At 41.8% G+C, this 23,602-nt stretch overlaps 1 protein-coding gene across 4 annotated transcripts in view; it reads left to right on the forward strand.

The window, feature by feature from the left end:
• The window catches only part of trnau1apb (tRNA selenocysteine 1 associated protein 1b), a 67,772-nt gene extending 44,373 nt beyond the window's left edge, over positions 1-23,399 (forward strand). For 3 of the 4 annotated variants that reach the window (XM_087978681.1, XM_043675384.2, XM_087978678.1), the window contains 3 exons: positions 570-756; positions 894-945; positions 23,121-23,399. In XM_087978681.1, the coding sequence (XP_087834807.1) occupies positions 570-756; positions 894-945; positions 23,121-23,257 (376 nt within the window). In that variant the 3' untranslated portion in view covers positions 23,258-23,399. The remainder of the gene's footprint in view (positions 1-569; positions 757-893; positions 946-23,120) is intronic. The other variant, XM_043675385.2, reaches the window with a different exon arrangement.
• The last annotated feature ends 203 nt before the right edge of the window (positions 23,400-23,602 follow it).

Raw genomic sequence — 23,602 nt, forward strand, 5'->3', positions numbered from 1 at the left:
ATATCCAGGGATCTTCATTAACTTTGGAATTGTGTAAATAGACCTTTTAAACAGTTCTGGCTATTTTGATTAGTTTATTACAACTCCCAAATTAGAAATAATTCACAGGTGTAATTGATAAAAGTGGTTGTCAGTAAATTGATCAAGACTTAATCAAAGATAAGGCTTTACAGCTGATCAGTTTTTTTCCTATTTAACTAGTGAATCTGTGTCTCATTACTTGGAGAGTTAAGCATGGCTTTTTGTAGTGATCAAGCAGAATATGTAGAAACTGCTCACAATATGTACTGGTACTGGCAAAGGTGAGTTACAAATAGAATAATAAATGTTGAATTTCAACATTTGAATGTTTGTTCCAAAGGATGTTGCATGCATGTTGTTTCTTTTCCAGATTAATGTTCCTAACTTTATCTTGTTGAAGTACATGACTGAAATCCTAACCTAATTTTTGGAAACTTGTGGTCATATGCTGTAAAATCAATGATTGAAAGGTGAATGTTCCTTTTTGTTACTTCCCTGGATTACAATTGAAGGAGATGAGTTCATTTGGATATAATGTGTAATTTCAGTGTGAAGACCAAGCCAGAATACCAATCAACTGCTACTTACAACTATACACAGTACTATCAGCAATATTACTCTCAATGGGGCTACGATCCCTATGGCAGCTACAGCTATGGGTACCCACAATATAGCAGCACTGAAACACCACCAGTAACCTCTTCCCTGATCACAGAAATGACACAACTGCCTGAGGTAAAGTCCGTGCCTGAGTTTGTACATTCTCCTCTTCTCTCTTTTCTCTGTGTCTCTCTGTGTCTCTCTTTTCTTTCTTTGAATTTTGACATGTATTTATTGTATGTTACTTCATTTCACTGGAAAATGATTTTCAGTTTCAGCAGAATTCCATAATTCCTGATGAAACTGAAGAGGAGCCAGTGGAAGGTAAAAATGATTTTTTAAAAAAAATTGTTTTATTTGTATCAACATTACAGGGTCCTCCATGAAGTTGAAAATATTTCTCATTGATAACAACTATGACTTTAAATGTAGGTTATAGGTTGCATTTATTTACAGCTCATGCAATAACTTTTTTTAAAAAAAAACAAAATCCTAGTATGTGATTTGAGTAAATATGTCATGATGTGGATATAAGTGGTGAATATTATTGTACTTTTTGATTTATGACTGCTAATGCCAGAGCACTAACAGGCACAAAAGGGACAACATGAAAGGTGGAGTATAAATAATCATAGGACATTCCAAACATGTCCATGAAGAAAGTAAGCTAATTTTCCTGTCCGCCATGAATGGGTCACCTTTTTTAATTGGCTAGATGTAATTGGTGGTACACAACAGATGCTACGGGAGTTCTGCAGTTTACAATTTTTATAACTAACTTAGGTGAATGGCAATGATACCAAATGCATCCAATGCTGAAGATACAAAAATGAGTAGGAAAGTAAGTTTGAGGAAGACCTAATGGAAGCAGCAAAGGAATAGGTGAGTGGGCAAAGATCTTTCAAATGGAGTATTAAGTGGTAAAATATAAAATTATTTGCTTTGGCAGGAGAAACATAACAGTGCATACTGTGTAACTGGTGTGCGATTGCAAAGTGGCTGGAGTGTTTGTGTGTGAATCACAAAAGGATACTGTGCAGGAAATTAGGAAAACTAAATGCTTTTGCAAAGGGGAAAAAATCTTCAAGAGATCCTGTTTCAGTTATACTGGATATTAATGAGGCAAAAGTGGAATAGTGTGTGTGGCGTTTAGGAGAATGAGTAGTAAGTTGATTTGAGACCTATTAATTGTGAGGCATCTTGACAGGCATAAGTGTAACACTTAGTAAGCCAGACTAATGTTCTGGTGATGTGGGTTCAACTCCAACCATTCTAAATAGATTGGCGTTCAATTAGAATTTGAATTTCATCAAATCTAAAGTGACTATGTAATGATCTGTTTCCCCAATGTACTTTTAGGGAAGCAAATCTATCCCTACCTGGTCCAGTTCCATGTGGCTCTGCAATCATCACCATGCTGTTGGTCTGGCATCCTAAATTGTGGAAATTTCTTCTAGGTGAATCTAAACTAGGGTTTTTTTTTTGAGTTCTGAGAATCTTCGAACCTCTCTTCCTCCAAAGTTGAAATAGTATTTTTTGTTAGAGGTAGGTAGATCCTTGATAAGCATATGAATTTTAAAGATTAGTATGTGGCAGTGGCAATGCCAGTGTTAGACTGGGTGGACAAAGTCAAATACCTATATAACCCAGTGTCAGGAGTCCAACAGGTTTATTTGAAACTGAGCATCTGCTCCTTCCTTCAGGCAGTTTGTGAGAGACTACCTGAGGAAGGAGCGTGGGCTTTGAAAGCTTGCAGTTTCAAATAAATCTGGACTATAACCCAGTACCATATGATTTTTTTTTAAAATCTCTTGAATGGCAAAGCAGACTAATGGTTTATTCCTGCACCAAGTTGCAACTACAAACCAGTTCAGATTGTATGGTACATTTGAAAAGATCCAGCTATCTTCAGTTGTTTCAATGTTCTTTGATTCATCAAAAGGTCAAATGGCGATGTTTGAATGATGCTGAACATTATGCAATTTAAAGTGACTGAAGCAGTCTATGTGCTCAAAAGCAGCAAACCCTGGACAATGTTTGGACCGACTCTTGCACTATACAAGAGTCAGAGCCATATAGCATGGAGACAGGCCCTTGGGCCCAAACTGATCCATTCAACCCAAAATGTCCATCCTTGCTGACCCCTTTTGTGTTTGACCCATATCCTCTAAACCTTTCCTATCTTTGCATTTGTCCAAACACCTTTGAAATGTTAATGTACATGCCTCAACCACTTCTGCTGGCAGCTCATTCCATACATGTACAAATGTCTGTTTTGGGGGTTTAAAAAATGCCCCTCAGTTTTTTTAATTCTTTCCCCTCTTACCTCTTGTCCTCTCCTCCTCCAACCCTGGGAAAAAGACTGAGTGTATTTGCCAATTGATGTCTTTCATGATTTCTTCCACATCTATAAGATTCTCTTCCCACCTGTCTCCCAGTTTGTCCAACCTTTCCCTAGAACTCAGTCTCTTGAGTCTTTGCAAAATGCAAGACCTTGCCCTCATCTATACTAAACTCCATTTCTCAGCCCATTTCCACAGCTGATCAAGGTTTTGTAATTTCTGATAACCTTCTTCACTGTCCACCATACTACCTGTTTTAGTATCATCTGTAAAATACTAATCATGCCTCATACATTTCTCCTCCAGATCATTGATCTGGATAACAAACAACGATGGACCCAGCACTGACCTCCTGAAGCACACCATCTCAGAAAAACAAATCATTGCCCCTTGCCATCAATGGCATCACCATCACTGAATTTCCCAGTATCAATATCCTGGGGGGCTAACACGTGACCAGAGAATTAATTGGACCAGTCATTTTAAGAACTGTGGTTACAAGAGTAGATCAGATGCGACAAACTCTCAACCACCCCTCTTCCCAAAGCCTGCCCACAAACTCAAAGGTTGAAGTCAAAGGAGTGTAGTTGACTGCAAAGGACTGCAGCTTCAACAATACTTGACACCATCTAGGATGAAGGAGTTCATTTATGTGGTACCAAAACCACTCCGCGTCCGCACCAATCAGTTGCACTAGTGTGTGCTGTTATGACATGAGAGAAACCCCTCTGCTAATTTAAACCAGCCACACACAAAGATTCACCTCGTGCTCTAATCTACTAAAATTAGAGGCAACAAACCAAGCCAGAGGTTAATATTCAAAGTAAAAATTAAATCTTTTTTGAGTCCAACAGAGAATATTAAAGCCAACTATTTACAACTCATTTCTCTTCATCCTATGTTTTACCTCCCACTCTACAATACTAGTTTTTTTTGAATGTCCCAACTTTTAAGATTTACAAAAAAATTCAACTTGCAAAATTAGTCAGCTGTAGATTTTCCTCTCGTCTTTTTGATGTTCTGTGCAAACTTCATAGACATTACCTTTTTTCTGCGAGCTGATCTGGCAGTCTGTACTTGTTGGTGGATTGGCCATGCTCTCCCCAAGTGTTCAAAATGTCTGGTTTTATATTCCAGAACATCGGATCATTTCACTTGGTTTTAATATTATCAAAATACTAAATTCAAATTTGATTGGATTCTGGTACCTTGGGGTATAATTTAAATTGGCAGAATTTGAATTTGTCTTTGTGTTCCATAGCAACACAGCTGTACTATTGGTTTCAACCAAGTTACATTGATGATCAGAACACTGCTGTCAGGCAGTCCTTGCCAGCTTTTCAACTCTAAGGTACAGTGCCTCGATCTTCCTAACAGTACTATTACAAGATTTACTGCAGAAATTCACCAAGAGTCCTTAGATGGCACTTTCCAAACTGCAACCATGGTGGCTCAATGGTTAGCATTGCTGTCTCTCAGCGCCAGGGACCCAAGTTTGATTCCAGCATCTGGTGACTGTACAAACCCCACACTGACATTCTCCCCATGTTTGCAAGAGTTTCCTCCCACAATCCAAAACGGTGCAAGTTAGTGATTTGGCCATACGAAATTGCCAATAGTGTTCAGGGATGTATAGATTAGGTGCATTAATCAGGGGTTTGGATGGGAGACTCTGGACTGTCGGTGTGGACTTGTTTACACAATGTAGGAATTCTAAAAACCACTGCTTTCTAGAAGGATGAGAGCAAGCAGATTCTGCTCCAAGCTCCCCACAGCCTGACTTTGACAAATATTGCTGTTTATAGAGTCATAGAGATGTACAGCATGGAAACAGACCCTTGGGTCCAACCCATCCATGCCAACAAGAAATCCCAACCCAATCTAGTCCTACCTGCCAGCACCCGGCCCATATCCCTCTGACCCCTTCCTATTCATATACTCATCAAAATGCTTTTTTAAATGTCGCAGTTGTACCACTCCTCTGGCAGTTCATTCCATATACTTACCACCCTCTGTGTGGAAAAAGTTTCCCCTCTCCCCATAAACCTATGCCTTCAAGTTCTGGATTCCTTGACCCCAGGAAAAAGACTTTGTCTATTTACTCTATATGCCCTTTATGATTTTGTATACCTCTATAAGGTCACCCCTCAACCATCTCCGCTCCAGGGAAAACAGCCCCAGCCTGTTCAGCTTCTCCCTATTGCTCAAATCGTCCAACCCTGGCCGCATCCTTGTAAATCTTTTCTGAACCCTTTCAAGTTTCACAATCTCTTTCCGATAGGAAGGAGACCAGAATTGCATGCAATATTCTAACAGTGGACTAACCAATGTCCTGTACAGCTGCAACATGACCTCCCAACTCCTACACTCAGTACTCTGACCGATTTAAAGGAAAGCATACCAAACGCCGCCTTCACTATCCTATCTACCTGCGACTCCACTTTCAAGGAGCTATGAACCTGTACTCCAAGGTCTCTTTGTTCAGCAACACTCCCTAGACCTTACCATTAAGTGTAGAAGTCCTGCTTGGATAGTGAGGAGGGCCGTTGTCAGCTGCAAAGGGACTTAGATGTGATGCAGAGCTGGGCTGAGGAGTGGCAGATGGAGTTCAACCCTGCCAAGTGTGAGGTTGTCCATTTTGGAAGGACAAATAAGAATGCGGAATACAGGGTTAACGATAGGGTTCTTAGTAAGGTGGAGGAGCAGAGGGATCTTGGGGTCTATGTTCATAGATCTCTGAAAGTTGCCACTCAGGTGGATAGAGCTTGTAAGAAGGCCTATGGTGTATTAGTGTTCATTAGCAGAGGGATTGAATTCCAGAGTTGTGAGGTGATGTTGCAGCTGTACAGGACCTTGGTAAGGTCACATTTGGAGTACTGTGTGCAGTTCTGGTCGCCTCACTTTAGGAAAGATGTGGAAGCTTTGGAGAGGGTGCAGAGAAGATTTACCAGGATGTTGCCTGGAATGGAGAATAGGTCGTACGAGGATAGGTTGAGAGTGCTAGGCCTTTTCTCATTGGAACGGCGAAGGATGAGGGGTGACTTGATAGAGGTTTATAAGGTGATCAGAGGAATAGATAGACAGTCAGAGACTTTTTCCCCGGGTACAACAGAGTGTTACATAAATTTAAGGTGAAGGGTGGAAGGTATAGGAGGGGATGTCAGGGGTAGGCTCTTTACCCAGAGAATGGTGGGGGCATGGAATGCGCTGCCTGCGGGAGAGTGGCAGAGTCCGAATCATTGGCGACCTTTAAGCGGCATTTGGATAGGTACGTGGATGGGTGCTTAAGCTAGGACAAATGTTCAGCACAACATCGTGGGCTGAAGGGCCTGTTCTGTGCTGTATTGTTCTATGTTCTATTAAGATTTGCTTTCCCAAAATGCAGCACCCCTCATTTGTCTGAGTTAAACTCCACCTGCCACTTCTCAGCCCCTTGGCCCATTTGATTAAGATCCTATTGTAATCTGAGGTATCCCTTTTCGCTGTCCACTACACCTCCAATTTTGGTGTCATTTGCAAATTTACTAACTATACCTCTTATGCTCACATCCAAATCATTTATGTAAATGACGAAAAGTAACAGACCAAGCACTGATCCTTGTGGCACTCCACTGGTCACAGGCCTCCAGTCTGAAAAACAACCCTGCACCACTACCCTCTGTCTTCTACCTTTTTTGAGCCAGTTCTATGTCAAAATGGATAGTTCTCTCCATATTCCATGAGATCTAATCTTGCTATGGGGAACTTTGTCTTGGGGAACTTTGTCAAATGCCTTACTGAAGTCCATTGGGATCACATCTACACTCTTCCCTCACCAATCCTCTTTGTTACTTCAAAGAATTCAATCAAGTTTGTGAGACATGATGTCCCAAGCACAATTGGTCCTTGCCTTTCCACCCTACAACAACTTGCCCACCACCAACATCAGGCTCACTGGTCTATAGTTCCCTGGCTTGTCCTTACCACCTTTCTTAAACAGTGGCACCACGTTCTTAAACTGTCACTGTCGAAATGCTGGAACTCCCTCCATAACAACGTTGCAACTGTATTTACACCAAATAAATTCCAGACTTTCAAGAAATTATGTTTAGAGTTGTTTGTAAAGTGACGAAAATTGAAGAAATACTGGTATCATGTAAATCATTGAGGGTGGAAATCTGTTGAAAGGGGCGCATGAGAAATCGCTCACTGTCTCTTTCCTTCAGTTCAAGCAAAATTCGCAAAGGAACTGTGAAAACTGCTGGTTTCACAGAATCCACATGTAGAGCTAAGTGAGTCAAGATCTTTAAAGACAAATCTAATCTGTCAGTGCCCCAACTATTATATGGTCAAACTTCAAGTTTGATATCAAGAATCCGTAGCTTAGCTAATGGAAATGGAATGCAATGTACATACAGAAATAAGCCATTCTTTATTACTTTACTGTGCTGATTTTGGACATTTATTGACTTTCATTTTAAATGAAAGCAAATGTACAATCCAACTTTTTTAAAGTTTTAAAGTCGTAAGTAACCTGACACTAGATTATAGTTTGAAATCACATACTTTCAGAGCACTGCCCCTTCATCAGGGGTGAACCTGTCTGAGGGGCAGTAGTTCAAAAGCTTGTGATCTCAAATAAACCTGTTTGAACTATGTCCTGATGTCATGCTACTTTTTGACCTTGTCCACCCTAGTCCAGTATCAGCACCTCTGTGCTATATTTCAGTTATTGTTGAGATTGATTTAAATCATATTTTCTGGGGAAAATATACCCTTGTACTACTTCGGACTAAATTGAGATGTAATCTTAGTGACTGAGCATTTTGTTATCTTGCATTTTGTCCCTTTATTTTACTTGCATTCCAAAAAAAAGGGGGTAGCATGGTGTCTGTTCAATGCTGCTACCTCTCCGCTCTAGGGACCTGGGTTCAATTCCAGCCTCATGGTGACTGTCTATGTGTGTGCATTCTCCCTGTGTCGTCTGGATTTCTCCGGGTGCTCTGGTTTCCTTCCACAATCTAAAGATGTGCAGATCAGCTGAATTGGTCATGCTATGTTATCCATAGTGTTCAGGGATGTGTAGGTCATGTGCATTAGTAAATGTACAGAAATGGGTCTGGGTAGGTTATCCTTCAGAAAGTTTGTGTGGACTTGGGCCAAAAGGCCTGTTTCCACACCATAAGGATTCTCTGAAAATGTAATGGCTGTTTACAGTGGCTATGATGTGTTCTTCTCTGTGCAATATGTATTTGAAATTTCAAAATTATCGTCATGGTGCCCTATTAGGTTATTTCTCAATTGAGTTTAAACTTCCCTTCCAAGTCCTCTTCAGAGTTTTATCCCAAATGTCCAGTCTTGGATTAACCTTCACTCCTTTCTTTAAGGTAATGTAGTTACACTATATACTTTTCTCAGCACTGAAGTATATATGCATCTGCAGTCAAGTATTTCACAGAACTGCTCTGCTCCAAAGCAACACGAATTCCTCCTGAGATATGGGTGTTTGCTTTTTATCGTTAATTCATTCATTCATTCATACGTACACCTGATTCCAGAAATTAAGTACAGATTTTTTTCAATTCTTCATTTGCTTTCTGGGAGCAGGAGTTTTCGATTCTCTACTTTGTGAATTCTGAAAATTCTCAAGTAAACAAGTACCCTTAAGTTACTGAGGTTGCTATAATCATACAGCTCAAAAACACACCCATTTGGTCCTCCTAACTATTCTAAAATAAATCATCAGGGCTACAGTTGTGACTTTTACATAGGTTCAATAACCAGCGTGGACATGAAGAGCCAAAAGACCACCTCCTGTGCTGGTAAGCCTGACTCTCCAATTAATAGTACTCTGCTAGGATCACTGCTGGGCCATGACCATTTACACAATGATTTTAAAATTTGTTTTGATTGGGATGCCAAGTGTAAGGTACCCAAGTTTGATACCAAAGTGGTGAAGGACAAGGGCTGTAGAGAAGTATAGTATAGAGAACAGGGCGAAAGTGAGGACTGCAGATGCTGGAGATTAGTGGTGCTGGAAATGCACAGCAGCATCCGAGGAGGTAAGATGGAATGTAACCTTGTTGAATGGTCTCTAGTTACCTACCTGACTCAGTTCATCAACTTTACCTTTTGTACATAATTTTCTGAAGTAAACACTTTCATGCAAATTGTGGCTTTTTAGAAAAGTTTGAATTCAAAATTGTTTTTTAAAACCCTGGTTATTATTTTCTCTCCTTCCTCACTTGAGGATAAACTAGCCTGCAGTCCTTATGCTTACCAGTATATAATGGTCCATCTACCAATTCTCTGGCACCTATTGTTACTTGGATATTTTGACAATTAAGGCAATCTCCACCATGTTTCCTTTTAGCAACTTGAGGTGGAAGTGATCTGGAGACATCATTTAGCCCATTGATTACACTAGGTTAACTCCATAATGTCTCTGCTTAAAATCTTGAGTCTTTGGCAGCTTTTAAAAAGGCCTTTTTTATGTGCCCTTGCAAATGTCCTACTTAGACATCCTTGCTCAAGGGCAAGAGGAACAACTTCAAACTGTCTGTCTTCCAGTTGTTACGTCATAGACTCCGATGTTCAGCACAGAAACAGGCCCTCTGGTCAAACTTGTCTATGCCAACCAGATATCCTAATCTAGTCCCATTTGTCAGCACTTGGCCCATATCCTTCTAAACCCTTCCTATTCATGTACCCATCCAGATGCCTTTTTAAATACTGCAATTGCACCAGAATCCAAAACCACCTCTAGTAGCTCATTCCATACATTCACCAACCTCTGTGAGGAAGAAATTGCCGCTTAGCTCCCTTTTTTTTTAATATCTTCCTCTCTTCCCCCTAAACTTATGCGCTTTAGTCCTCAGCTCCTCTACCCCTGAAAGAATACTTGTCTATTTATCCTATCCATGCCCCTTTATGATTTTTGTAAACTTCTAAGGTAACCTCAGCCTCCAATGCTCCAGGGAAAACAGCCCTAGCCTAATCAGCCTCTCCCTATATCTCCAACCCTGGCAACATCCTTGTAAACCTTTTTCTGAACCCTTTCAACATCCTTCTGATAGGGCACCAGAATTGCACAAATATTCCAACAGTGGCCTAACAGTACAACCGTAACCTGACCTCCCAACTCCTGTAATCAATACTCTGACCAAGAATGGAAAGCATACCAAACTCCTCCTTCACTATCCTATCAACCTGCAACTCTACGTTCAAGGAACTATGAACCTGCACTGCAACATCTTTTGTTCAGTAACACTCACGAGGATCTTAACATTTAAGTGTGTAAGTCATGCTCTGATTTTGCTTTTGCAAAATGCAGGACCTCCCATTTACCTGAATTAAACTCCATCTGCCCACTCCTCAGCTCAAAGGTCTATCTGATCAAGATCCCATTGTACACTGAGATAACCACCTTTGCTGTCCATATACACCTCTAATTTTATTGTCATCTGCAAGCTTACCAGCTGTATCTCTTATGCTCACATCCAGGTCATTATATAAATGACTAATAGTAGTGGATCCAGCACCAATCCTTGTGGTACACCACTGATTTCAGGCCTCCAGCTGAAAAGCAACCCTCCACCACTATCCTCTGTCTTCTACCTTTTTTTTTTTTGAGCAAGTTCTGCATCCAAATGGCTAGATCTCACTTTATTCCATGAGATCCAACCTTGCTAACCAGTTTCCTAAGGGAAACCTTATCAAACACTTAATCAAGTCCTCATAAATCATGTCCACCACTCTGCCGTCATCAATCCTCTTTGTTACTTGTCAAAAAAAACTCAGTTGGTGAGACGTGATTTTCCTCTGCATGAATCATACTGACTATCCCTAATCAGTCCTTACCTTTTCCAAATATATGTAAATCCTGTCCCTCAGGATTCCCTCCTACTTGCCCACCACTGGCATCTAGCTCACCAGTCCATAGCTCCCTGGCTTGTCCTTACCACCTTTCTTTAAATAGTGGTGCCATGTTAGCCAACATCCAGTCTTCTGGCACTTGCCTCTGACTATCAATGATACAAATACCTGAGCAAGAGGCCAAGCAATCACTTCCCAGAGAATTCTAGGGTACACCTGATCAGGTCCTGGGAATTATCCACTTTAGTGCATTTTAAAGATATCCAGCACCCTCCCCTCTCTTATTGACATTTGTCCAAGCTCTCTTCCTGGTCATTCAGTTGTGCAAATACCATCACTACAAGTCTGGTCTTGGCTCTTTATGTACCATTTGGGAAATAATTTGTGCATTCCACCTGTGGGACAATGCTAATTCTATTTTTTTTATCTGATGCCTTCCTGTATGAATCAAACTCTCCAATTATGTATCTTTTGTTTTACTTCCTTCACAAATTTAGAATCTATATTGCTGGTATCCATATAAACTACCATAATGCTTCCTCATACTTTTTGGTACTCCTTACCTGTTCTTTCTTTCTTCCTTGCTGGTCATAAATTATGACAAACCACACCCCCCCCCCCCAAAGCCAACTAAGTGTCTAGCCTCTATCCAGATTACTAATCTACCAAGCACTTCTGCCACCAGACTGCTTTTTCATAAATTCTCGACTGGTTTCCTTAAGCTAAGTTTAAATTTGGACTCATTTGGAGTTTACCACAAAGTCTTCCTGGATTTTCACTTTCTTCCTTCCATTCATAGAATTTAAATTCTGCCCCTTTGTGCATTCAGCCAGTTTTGTTGCCCAGGGCATTTCCTGACTCCCTCCACTAACTAGCCCTCATGTACACCAGCCTTGTACTAACATTTTGTTGTTGATTTTTGATAAAAGGTCTTCACTGTCACTTGGCCCACACTGTTAGCTTACCTGTAAATGACTGGCATACACAGGTTGTCCAGGCTCTGCAATTGGTGCCAGGGAGTCAAGACATGTATTCTAACAATTTTAGTATCCAGTTGCCTGACCACCCTTTTTTTTGCCATCCATAAAACATACAGCTCAAGAATAGGCCTTTCGGACCACCATGTCAGCAACAACCATTATGCCATTCTAAAATAATTCTATTCATCTACATATGAACCATATCCTTCTATTCCCTGCCTGTTCATGTTTGTCTAAATGCCTCTGAATCTCTTTCATTGTATCTGCTTCTACCACTTCCCCAGCACTATGTTGCAGGCACCTACAGCCCTTTTTTTTTTAAAATTAAGTTTGCCTGGTACACTTTCCTTTAAACTTCCCCTCTCATTTAAATTGTGCCCCCTTATTTAAAATCTTTACAGCCTGGGGTGGTGGGGGATGCGGGGGAGTACATATTGTCACTCTCAAGTTTATATACTTCCATCAACTCACCCCTTGGCCTTTGCTGTAGTGAAAACAATCCAAGGTTTGTCTTCAGCTACTATCTTCCAATCCAGGGAACATCCTGGTCAATCTGTTCTGCATCCTCTCCAACACCTTTAACATCCATCCTGGTGTGGTGATCAGAATGGCACATGATATGCCAAATGTGGCTTACAGGTTTTGATACATATGCAACATGACTGGCTGGCTGACTTTTACACTCAGATACAACACACTTGCCTTCATTGGTTGGAAGCTGCCTTTTACCATCTTATCCACTCAGGTTGCCATTTAGGGTGCAAATCTATAACTCTCAAAGATCTCTCTGTACACCAATCTGCCCAGACATCCAGTAGGCTTCTCTCTCGCATTTGACCTTCCAAAATGCATTGCTCAGATTAAACCCTAGTTGTTTCTCTGCCTAGTCTTCCAGTTCTATATCCTGTTACATTCTTTGACTATCTTTCTCACTATCTACAACTCCATGAATTTGTCATCTGCAAACTTACTAATCAGACCAGCACACAACTGTGTATGTAGATATAAATCAACGGTCTGACCGCTGGACCTTGCAGAACACAACAGAGCACAGATCTTCAGTCTGAAAAACACCCCTTCGCAACTACCCTCTGTCTCCTTTGATTAAAGTTTATACCAATTTGCCAAGTCATCATGGAAGCCATGTTGCTTAGTCTTCTAGACCAGCCTATTCTGAGGGACTTTGTTAGTGCTTTAGTGAAGTCCATGCAAGGAATATCTACTGCCTTACCCTAAGCATTTATCATCTCTTCCTCTAAGCTCAATCAAATTTGAGACAAGAACTCTCAAGAGCCATGCTGACTATCCCTAATAAGTCTATTTTTTTTTCCCAATAGCAAGTAAATCCTTTCCTATGAAACTCCAATTTCCACATCGCTCATGTAAGGCTCACTGGCCTAAAACTTCCTCCATTATTAGTGTTGCCATTCTTAAAGGAACAACATTGACTGTTCTCAAGTTCTCTGGGACCTTACCTGTGACTAGAGGATACAAAGATCTTTATCAAGGTTCCAGCAATCTCTATCCAACGACCGGATACTGGAATAGATCACATCAGGTCCTGGAGGCTTATTGACATGGATGTTTTTCAAGACCTACAACACATCTTTAATATTGACATTCCCTTCTTAATCTTGCCCTCACCCATGTCCTTTTTTTTTGAATACTTGTTTAAGGGCCTCCGCTCCTTCTGGCTTTGTGCAAACAGACCTATCCTTTCTCTAGTTACCGTCCTGCACCTATATTAAAATGCCATGAGATTCTCCTTTTTAATCCTACTTGCCCAAGTTTTTTCAAGGCCCCTCTTTTTTTTTTTTAACCCTCCAAATTCCTTTTTAAACCTCTTCCTGCTTCCTTTTACATTGCTTAAGGCCTTTATTTGATTCTGACATTTTCTTTTTAACCGAGCGTTCGTTCAGTTTCTGTTCAGGGTTCTTGAATCTTGCAACCGTCATCCTTCACTTTTCACAGGAACATGCTGGTCCTGAACTCTGATTAAATCCACATGTCCTGTGGATTTACTGTCAAACTACTAACCATAAGTTCCTGCCTAATATTATAATTGGCTTCCTCCAATTTAGCACTTGAACCTGAGGGCTGGTCTTTACCCATAACAACCATTTAAAACTTGGAAATTATGATAACAGTTCCCAAAATGCTACCTCACTGAAACTTTGTTCAGCCTAGCCAGGCTCATTCTCCAATACCAGGTCTATATGCCCCCTTCCCCTAGTCGGACTGTCTACATATTTATCAAAAGTACCTCTGAAGTTCTTTCCCCATCTGAGCCCTGGGCACAAAGGGAGTAAGTGAGGACCGAGATCAGAGTCGAGAGTGTGATGCTGGAAAAGCACAGCAGGTCAGGCAGCAGCCGAGGAACAGAAGAATCGTCACTTTTGGCATGAGCCCTTCATCCAGAAGGAGGCTTGTGGGTCTGGGGCTGAGATAAATTTGGGGAGGAGGGGAAGGTAGCTGAGAATGCAATAGGTAGATGAAGATGATAGGTTGGGAGAGAGATGGAGTGGCTAGATGGGAACAACGATGGACAGGTCAACAAGACAGTGTTGCTTTGGAGGCTTAGGACTTGGATAAGGTGGGAGGCAGGGAAATGAGATAACTGAGATGAAATCCACATTAATCCTGTGTGGTTGCAGGGTCCCAAGGCAGAAGATGAGGCATTCTTCCTCTAGGCATCAGATGGTTAGGGTTTGGTGATGTTGGAGGCTCAGGACCTGCATGTCCTTGGGGAGTTGAAATGTTCAGCCACTGGACGGTGGGGTTGGTTGGTGCAGTTGTCCCAGATATGTTGCATTGGGAGGGATTGTTTCAGAGAACAAAGACCACACCCAAGGTTCTCACCCTCCACCCCACCAACCTCCATATACATCTCACAATCCTCCATCACCTATAAACAGGTCCCACCATGAGGAATAATATTTCCCTCCCCATCCCCTATCAGTGTTTTGGAGACTATTCCCTCTCTGACTCCCTTGTCAGATCCACACCCCACTCATGGCACCTTCCATTGCCAAGTGCAAAACCTGCACCCACATGTTTTCTACCCCCACCCTTTCCCTTGTCCAAAGCCCCAAAAGATCCAAGGATCCTTCCATATCTTCCAAGAAATTTACTTGTACCTCCATAAATATCATCTACTAGAACATGGAGCAGTACAGGCCCTTTGCCCCTTAACAGTGTGCCAACCTGTGGAACCAGTCTGAAGCCTATCTATCTTACTCTATTCCATCTTCATCCATATGCTTATCCAGTGACCATTTTAATGCCCTTCACCTTTGCGAGTCTCTACTGTTGCAGGCAGTGCATTCCACGCCCTACTATCTAAGAAACTACTTCTGATATCTGTCCTGTCTCAACCACCCCTCAGTTTAAAGCTATGTCCCCTCGTGCAGGCCATCACCATCTGAGGGAAAAGGCTCACTGTCCACCCTATCTCACCCACTGATTGTCTTACCTGTCTCAATTAAGTCACCTCTCAACCTTTTTCTCTCTAATGAAAACAGCCTCCAATCCCTCTGCCTTTCCTCGTAAAACCTTCCCTCCATACCAGGCAACATCCTAGTAAATCTCCTGTGAATCCTTTCCAAAGCTTCCACATCTTTCCAATAATGTAGTGACCAGAACTCTATGCAGTGCTCCAAATGTGGCTGCACCAGTTTTGTACCCATGCAGCATGATCTCATTGCTCAAACTCCATCTCTCTCTACCAATAAAAGCAAACACACCCGTATGCCTCCTTAACAAACCTATCAACCTGGGTGGCAACTTTCAGGGATCTAAGTGCATTGACGCCAAGATCTCTCTGCTCATCTACACTATCAAGAATCTTACCATTAGTCCAGTACTCTGCATTTCTGTTGCTCCTCCCAAGATGAGGAGCAACTCTGCAGCTTATCTATGTCTCTCTGTAATCCTTCAGCACAATCCACAACTCCACCAACCTTGTCCTCTGCAGTCTTACTAACCCATCCTTCCACACATTTGTCCAGGTCCATATAAAAATGGCAAACAGCAGTGCCCGCAGAACAGATCTTCGCAGTACACTACTAGTAGCTGAACTCTGGGATGAACATTTCCCATCAACCATCACCCTCTGTCATCTTTCAAAGAGCCAACTTCTGATCCAAACCACTCAATCTCATGCGTCTGTATTTTCTACAATAGCCTACTGTGGGGAACCTTATCAAGCGCCTTACTGAAAACCTTATACACCAACTGTTTTATCCTCATTCACCTGTTTGGTCACCCTCTCCAAGAACTCCATTAGGTTTGTAAGGCACAACCATGTTGACTATGCCCTAATCAATTTATTCCTCTCTAGATAATTAAATCCTATCTCTTACAACCTTTTCCAACACTTTACCCACAACCAAAGTAAGGCTTACTGGTCTGTAATTACCAGGGTTGTCTCTACTCCTCTCCTTGAATAAGGGGACAAAACTTGCTATCCTCCACTCTTCTGGCATTATTACTGTAGACAGTGACAAGATAAAGATCAAAGCCAAAGGCTCTGCAATCTCCTCCCTAGCTTCCCAGAGAATCCTAATATAAATCCCATCCGGCCCTGAGAACATATCTATCTTCACACTTACAGCATTGCTAACGCTGCCGCCTTGTGAACCTCAATCCTGTCTACTCTGGTAGCCTGTATCTCATGCTCCTCGACAACATTGTCTCTTTTTTTTCCCAGCGTGAATACTCACAAAATTCATTTTCACACTTTCCCTATTTCCTCTGACTCCACACACAACTTCTTACTACTGCCCTTGATTGACTCGAATAATTAGAGCCATTCTTTTTATTCCTGATATACCGAAAGAAAGCTGTAGGATTGTTCTTGATCTGATTTTCCGATGACTTCTCATGTCCCCTCCTGGCTCCTCCTTGGCTCTCTCTTTAGGTCGTTCCTGGCTAACTTGTAACTCTCAAGCATCCTAACTGAGCCTTCAAGTCTTATCCAAATAAGACTCCTTCTTAGTCGTGACAACTTCTTTAGTAAACAAAGGCTCTCTCACTTGACCACTTCCTGCCTGACAGGTACATACCTATCAAGGACATGCAGTAGCTGTTCCTTGACTGAGCTGCACACGTCAATTGTACCTATCCCCTCCAGTTTCTTTCCCCATCCTAAATCTTGCCTAATTGCATCATCATTGCCTTCCCCCAGCACTAACTCCTGCCTTGCTGTATATGCCTATCCCTTTCCATTGCTAAAGTCAACATCTCCAAATTGTGGCCACTATCTTCAAAGTACTCACCAAATTTAACATCTGGCTAGATTTGTTACCCAGTACCAAATCCCATGTGGCCTCTCCTCTTGTTGTCTTGTCTACATGCTGTGTAAGGAAACAATTCTGCACACATTGGACAAAAATTGACCCATCTAAAGTATTCAAACTTTAGTTTTTCCAATCAATATTTGGAAAGTTAAAGGCATCTATCCTGTTACACTCGCTCCAATCCAGAATCATCTTTGCTATCCTTTCTTTTACATCTCCAACTATTGGGAGGTTTATAGAAAACTCCCAACAGGGTGACATCTCATTTCTAACCTCGGTCCATACTATCTCTAAGGAGTCCTCAGATGTCCTTTCTGCTGCCATTAATACTGTGCTTTGACTAACAATGCCACACCTCTCCCTCTTTTACCATCTTCCCTGTTCTTGCTGAAACATCTAAATCTCCGAACCTGCAACAACCATCGCCGTCCCTGCTCTATCCATATTGCTGAAATGGCCACCACATCAAAGTCCCAGGTACCGACCCAAGTTCACCCACCTAATTCTGGATGTTCCTGATGTTGAAGTAGATGCACTTCAAACCACTTTCCAGTGAACTCCTGTAACCTTGAAACCTTATTTCTGACCCCTCCACTCAACCTCCTGGACATGGAAACTACAATTTTAGGTTCCCATCCCCCTGTTGAATTAGTTCAAATTCATGAAGAGCATTAGCAAATCCCCCTCCCAGGATATTGGTACTCTTAGTTCAGGTGTAAACCAGCCTGTTGTAGAGAATGAGCTCCTATTATCCAGATGTCCGAACCCACCTTCCTTGCACCATCTCTGTAGCCATGTGTTCAACTCCTCCCTATTCCTCTACTCGCTAGCACGTAGCACGGGCGACAAACCAGAGAGATAACTATTTGTTCTAGCACTAAGCTTCCATCCTAGCTGCCTGAATTTCCACCTTAAAACTCACCTTATCACAGTCCTAAACCTCTAACTCGGCATTGTCCATTGTCTTCCCATCTGCCTATCTATCACCTTCCCCCATATTCATCTACCTATTGCATTTTCAGCTACCTTCCCCCTCCCATTTATCTCTCAGCCCCACAGTCCACAAGTTGTATTCTGGATGAAGGGCTTATGCCCAAACTGTCGATGCTGCTTGACCTGCTGTGCTTTTCCAGCACCACACCCTTGATACTAAGGAGTCCCAGTCATTATGGGGTAGTTAGGAGCATGCAGGAGAACAAATGTTCTTTACAGCTGCCGACATATCTGTTCCTCTATTCCTACGGCCCATTCAGAAGCCTGTTACTGTAACATGATCATAATGTGTGGACCTTTCTTATTCCTGAATGTGTCATCCATGATATCATCATGGTGCAGCTGTGACATTATCCTTAATCATTGACACAACTCCCCCATCCATTTTACATTCCTCCATGCCTGATATATTGCAAGTCTTGCCTTTCTGTGTAAGGAAACAATTCTGCACGCATTGGACAAAAATTGACCCATCTAAAGTATTCAAACTTTAGTTTTTCCAATCAATATTTGGAAAGTTAAAGGCATCTATCCTGTTACACTCGCTCCAATCCAGAATCATCTTTGCTATCCTTTCTTTTACATCTCCAACTATTGGGAGGTTTATAGAAAGGTGGAAAGTGGTTTGAAGTGCATCTACTTCAACATCAGGAACATCCAGAATTAGGTGGGTGAACTTGGGTCGGTACCTGAGACTTTGATGTGGTGGCCATTTCAGCAATATGGAAGCTTCCTGTAATCTAAAATATCAGTTCCATGTACTGATCCAAGCATTCAGCTCATTTGCCTTCCCCATTTACACCTTTTCATTAAAATAAATACACTTAAGACCACCAGTCCAGCTATCTTCTTTGACCTGGCAGGAAGCTGGAAGAACACAGCAAGCCAGGTAGTATCAGTAGGTGCAGAAGCTGACATTTCAGGTGTAACCCTTCAGGACTGGGGTGGGTGTGGGGGAGCTGCAGATAGAGAGGTGGGGGCAGGGTGATCAAGTGGGAATAAGTGAAGACCAGTAAAGGGTACAACCTGGTTAGGGGTTGGGGAGGGAGGTTATTTGAAATCTGAGAACTCTGGGCTGAGGGTGCCCAGGTGGAAGATAGGGTGGTGTTCTTGCAATAGGCGCTGAGGTTTGTTTTGGCAATGGAGGACGCCAAGGATGGTCATGTCAGAAAGGAAGTGATTGGGGGAATTGAAATGGGCATTGACTGGGGGGTCCAGTTGGCCCCTGTGGACCCAGCTGCAATGCTTGGTGAGCTGTTCCCTAAGGTTACATTTGGTCTCCCTGATGTAGAGAAGAGCACTTTGGGAGCACCTGATGCAGTAAACTAGGTTAGAGCGTGAACTGCTGTCTCACCTGGAAGGACTGTTTGGGGCCCTGGATCGAGGTGAGGGGGATGGTGTACTGGCAGGTTTTGCTTTTTGTAGGGGAAGGTACCTGGGAGTTTGTGAACCAAGGACTGCTGGAGGGAACTGTTTTGGGGTTAATGAAAGTGTATTGAGGATGACGTTGGATGTGGAGACCAGGGTGGTTTGGAAGGTGAGGACAAAGGGGCACTCTTCCCTCCTTGGTTTAGAGTGGTGGAACAGGGAATGTAGGTGGTACAGCGGAGGGTTGTCTGGATGACAGAGGAAGAAAAAGTGCATTGTTCAAAATAGGTGGGCATGTGGGATGCTCACCAGTGAAATGTTTGAGGTTGAGAAAGGAGAGGGAGGTATCCGAGATTGACCAAGTGAATTTGAGGACTGGATGGAAGTTGTGGGTGAAGGTGATGAGCTGCCCCAGTTACTCTTATGTAACGGCACAAAGAGTTGGGGTACAGTACTGAAACTGAAATTTAAAGGAAAAGTTGAGGGTGAGGACCAGTTCAGCAAGGTGGAGGTTATTGGTGGAGGGGGACTGGATGGGACTATTCCACAGGAAGACGTGGAGAGCCTGGAGGCCATCCTTGAGGGATATGGATGTGTAGAAGAACTGCACATCCATAGTGAAGAGAAAGCGGTGTGGGCAGGAAACTGGCCTCACCCTGCCTGTTCTTAGCGGGCATTAGAATTGTTTGACTTAACCTTCAAATACTGATTGACTGACTGCTTTGGATTCTTCTCCTCCTTCTTTCCCCACCACCACCACACTGGTTTCACCTTAAGTTGAACTAACAAACCTCCTCTCTCTATCCGAGGGTGCTTGTGAGAAGCAGCAGAGGAGGATTCTGGGAGAAATTAGCTCAGTTCCCACAACTGAGAAGGGATAATGGACAGCACTGGTGCTCAACAGGAAGAGCATCCAGGAGGACAGTCGTGAAGATATGGAGGAAGACTTTGGAAGATTTCTTCCTACTAGCAGGATGAAAAAAAAAGGCAAGATCTAGTAGGAATAGCCATTTTGGAGAGGGGCAAGGAGTTTGAGGCACTGCTTTTGAAGTCAGTGATCACAATGATCCAGACATCTGAATCTCTCTCCTACACTTAATGTTTAGTCCTGCAGTCAACTATATTACCTGATTTCTGACCTCATTAGTGCAAGAAGTGAGTCTTGGTATGCAAGTGCATAAGTAGTGTTATGGGTAAACAAAGCTATAAAGGGGGATTTGAATACTCCTGTGGCAAAGGTGCAGAATACAAAAGTAGGCATATAATGATGAAACTACATAAGACTACAACTGGAGTATTGTGTGCAGTTTTGGTCATCATATTATAGGAAGGACGTAATTGCTGTGGAGAGAAGATTTACTAGAATGTTGCCAAGACTTGAGAATTGCAGCTTTGAGGAGAGATTGGGATTGTTTTCCTTGAAACAGAAGGATGAGGGGTGACGTGATTGAGGTGTGCATATCTAAGTAGACAAGAACCTGTTTCCCTTGACAGTTCAAAAACCAAAAGTCAGATTCCAGCTAAGTAGCAGAGGATTTAAAGGGGACTGCATTTTTAGTGATGAGTGTATGCAATTTACTACCTGAGTTGAAGCAGAGACCATAAATACTTTCAATAAGTACCTGGATCAGCACCTCATGCTATAAACTGCAATATAAAGTAAGATTGAATTTGAGGTTGTCCAAGTGTCTTTGGGTTAGTGTGGATAAGTTGGGATGAATTGCTTCCTTCTGTGTTGTATCATTTCAATGGATCTTTAGTTCCTTTTATGCTTCTCAGTGAGTCCAACTGATCCATGAGGTGTGAACAAAGCTGGACACTGACACATTTCCTGCAGATATTGTCAGGGCACTTGACTTCTCCCTGATCTCCCACGTCTGTCAGTACACCATTCATGATTTGCTTACTACAACCTCTAGTAACTGTTGGAGTTTAAAAAAAACACCTCACCTGTGGCATAACTCTGCTGTCCTTCCTCAGTGAAGCCAGACACTTTAAAGCATGCACTTTGACTTCAAAAGCAGTGCCTCAAACTCCTTGCCCCTCTCCAAAATGGCTATTCCTACTAGATCTTTCCTTTTTTTTTTTTTTGCATCCTGCTAGTAGGAAGAAATCTTCCAAAGTCTTCCTCCATATCTTCACTACTGTCCTCCTGGATGCTCTTCCTGTTGAGCACCAGTGCTGTACATTATCCCTTCTGAGTTGTGGGAACTGAGCTAATTTCTCCCAGAATCCTCCTCTGCTGCTTCTCTCAAGCACCCTCGGATAGAGAGAGAAAAAGTTTAACTTGATGGATGAGGGGTATAAAATCAAGGTATTGCTTGCAAGATGACAGGGAATGATAATTGTTTGGGTAAAATGAACCACTAGGTGCATGAATGGCATAGTGAATGTGATGTTGTGGTGCCTAAATTGATGTTGGATGGGTTGTTTCACTTTTAACTTTTATGGTAATACCAACCTTATTGGTTTGGTAGGGTGTTTGAGGCTCCACCACATTGCTATTTTTCTGAAGTCATATGTAAGCCAAACGAAGAATGGATGCCAGGCAGATTTTGTTTTTGCCTAAGGCCATTCGTGAAATACATGAGTTTACACAACAACAAACTATAGTTTTTATGGTCACTATTACTGAAACTAGTTGTTAATTCCAGACTTTTTGTCAAGTCTTTTAATCCAGTGTACCAGCTGCAATTTATTAACTACTCTCTCACCTTTTTAAGCCTGTTGATTACCCATCCTGTGTCATTATTGTAGCACAGCTAGGCTGTGAGAGAAACATATCCTTTGCCAATGGCATTACTATTGCTGAATTCACCAACTTGGGAGATTACAATTGACTAGAAGCACAACTGGGCCAGCTATTTTGGCTACTGAAGTACTTTTTAAAAAAAACTAAGACTGATTGATTAGCTAAAAAATCTGTAGATTAATTCTACTCTCCTCCCACCTTCTGTGTTGGAAATGGACATCAGGAATGAAATGGAATACCGGAATACCAAAATACCTAAATGTGAACCCCTGTCTGAATAAAACAGGCCACTTAATTGGCACTACTCCACCACGACATTATATATGCTCTTGCTTTCTCATCCCCCAAAAATGCATCAGCATGACTATATCTACAAGATGCTTTGTCGTAAGTTACTAAGGCTTTTTAAATAGTACTTTTTTAAATAGAAGAAATTCTACTACCACATAGAAAGATGAGGGTAGGTTCTTGGGGACACCACCTAAAGTTCTCCAAACCCCATGCTACCCTGATTTAGAACTAAGTCTCTGTTCCTTTTACTGTTATTTGATCAAAACCCTGGAACTTGCCTGCACTGCAATTGTTCAAGGTTGATAGCTGGCTGCCACCATTCAGGGGCTATTGAGGATGGGCAACAAGTGGCTATTGTCCTGTCATGAAAGGTTCTAGTAACCAGAAAGTGTTGGAGTACCAACCATTCAAATTGGCGGAGAAACTGACATTATTGTTTAGACAAAACAAATAGAAATTCATACATTAGCTGAAATGATTTATGCTAAACCTTTGGGAGCAGTCTGTTTCATTGCAGAACATGAGTTGACATTAGAATCTTCGGTGCAAGCCTGTGAATTTGTGGTATGAAAATTCAGTTATGCAAAAAAAACCTGAAATGACAATCCTTTTTTTCCTCAAGATCCAGATCCCAAGTTGGATATTGATGAAGTTAACAAACAATTCATGGAACAAAGTGAAGAACTATATGACTCTTTAATGAATTGTCACTGGCAACCCCTGGATACAATCACATCAGAGATTCCCACTGCAGTATGAAGTAATTGAGAAATGCTATTTCAATTTCTGTATGTTGAGCAATTGACCTTGTGTCTTACAAAATATATTGAAAATAAACTGCAGTAAAATTTTGTTTTTTTTTTAAACCTTGACATGCCCTACTAAATCTATTTCCAATGTACATGTATTTACTTCCTGTCTTTTTTTAAAAAAAGTAATTCCATTTGATCATAAAACAAATGGCAAAATGTGTTTTGAGGAAAAAGTCAAGTTTTTTGCTGCTAACATCTATCAGAAATAGAATAGAAGGTTTTATCTATAGAGAATGGTTCCATACTACACTCAATAGTCCTTTTTAATTGTAAAGGCTATGGCTTATTCATT

This window comes from Chiloscyllium plagiosum, unplaced genomic scaffold (assembly GCF_037043375.1).
Source record: "Chiloscyllium plagiosum isolate Xiang-an unplaced genomic scaffold, Cpla_swu_hap1 HiC_scaffold_34, whole genome shotgun sequence".
In the NCBI taxonomy this organism is placed as follows: Eukaryota; Metazoa; Chordata; class Chondrichthyes; order Orectolobiformes; family Hemiscylliidae; genus Chiloscyllium; species Chiloscyllium plagiosum.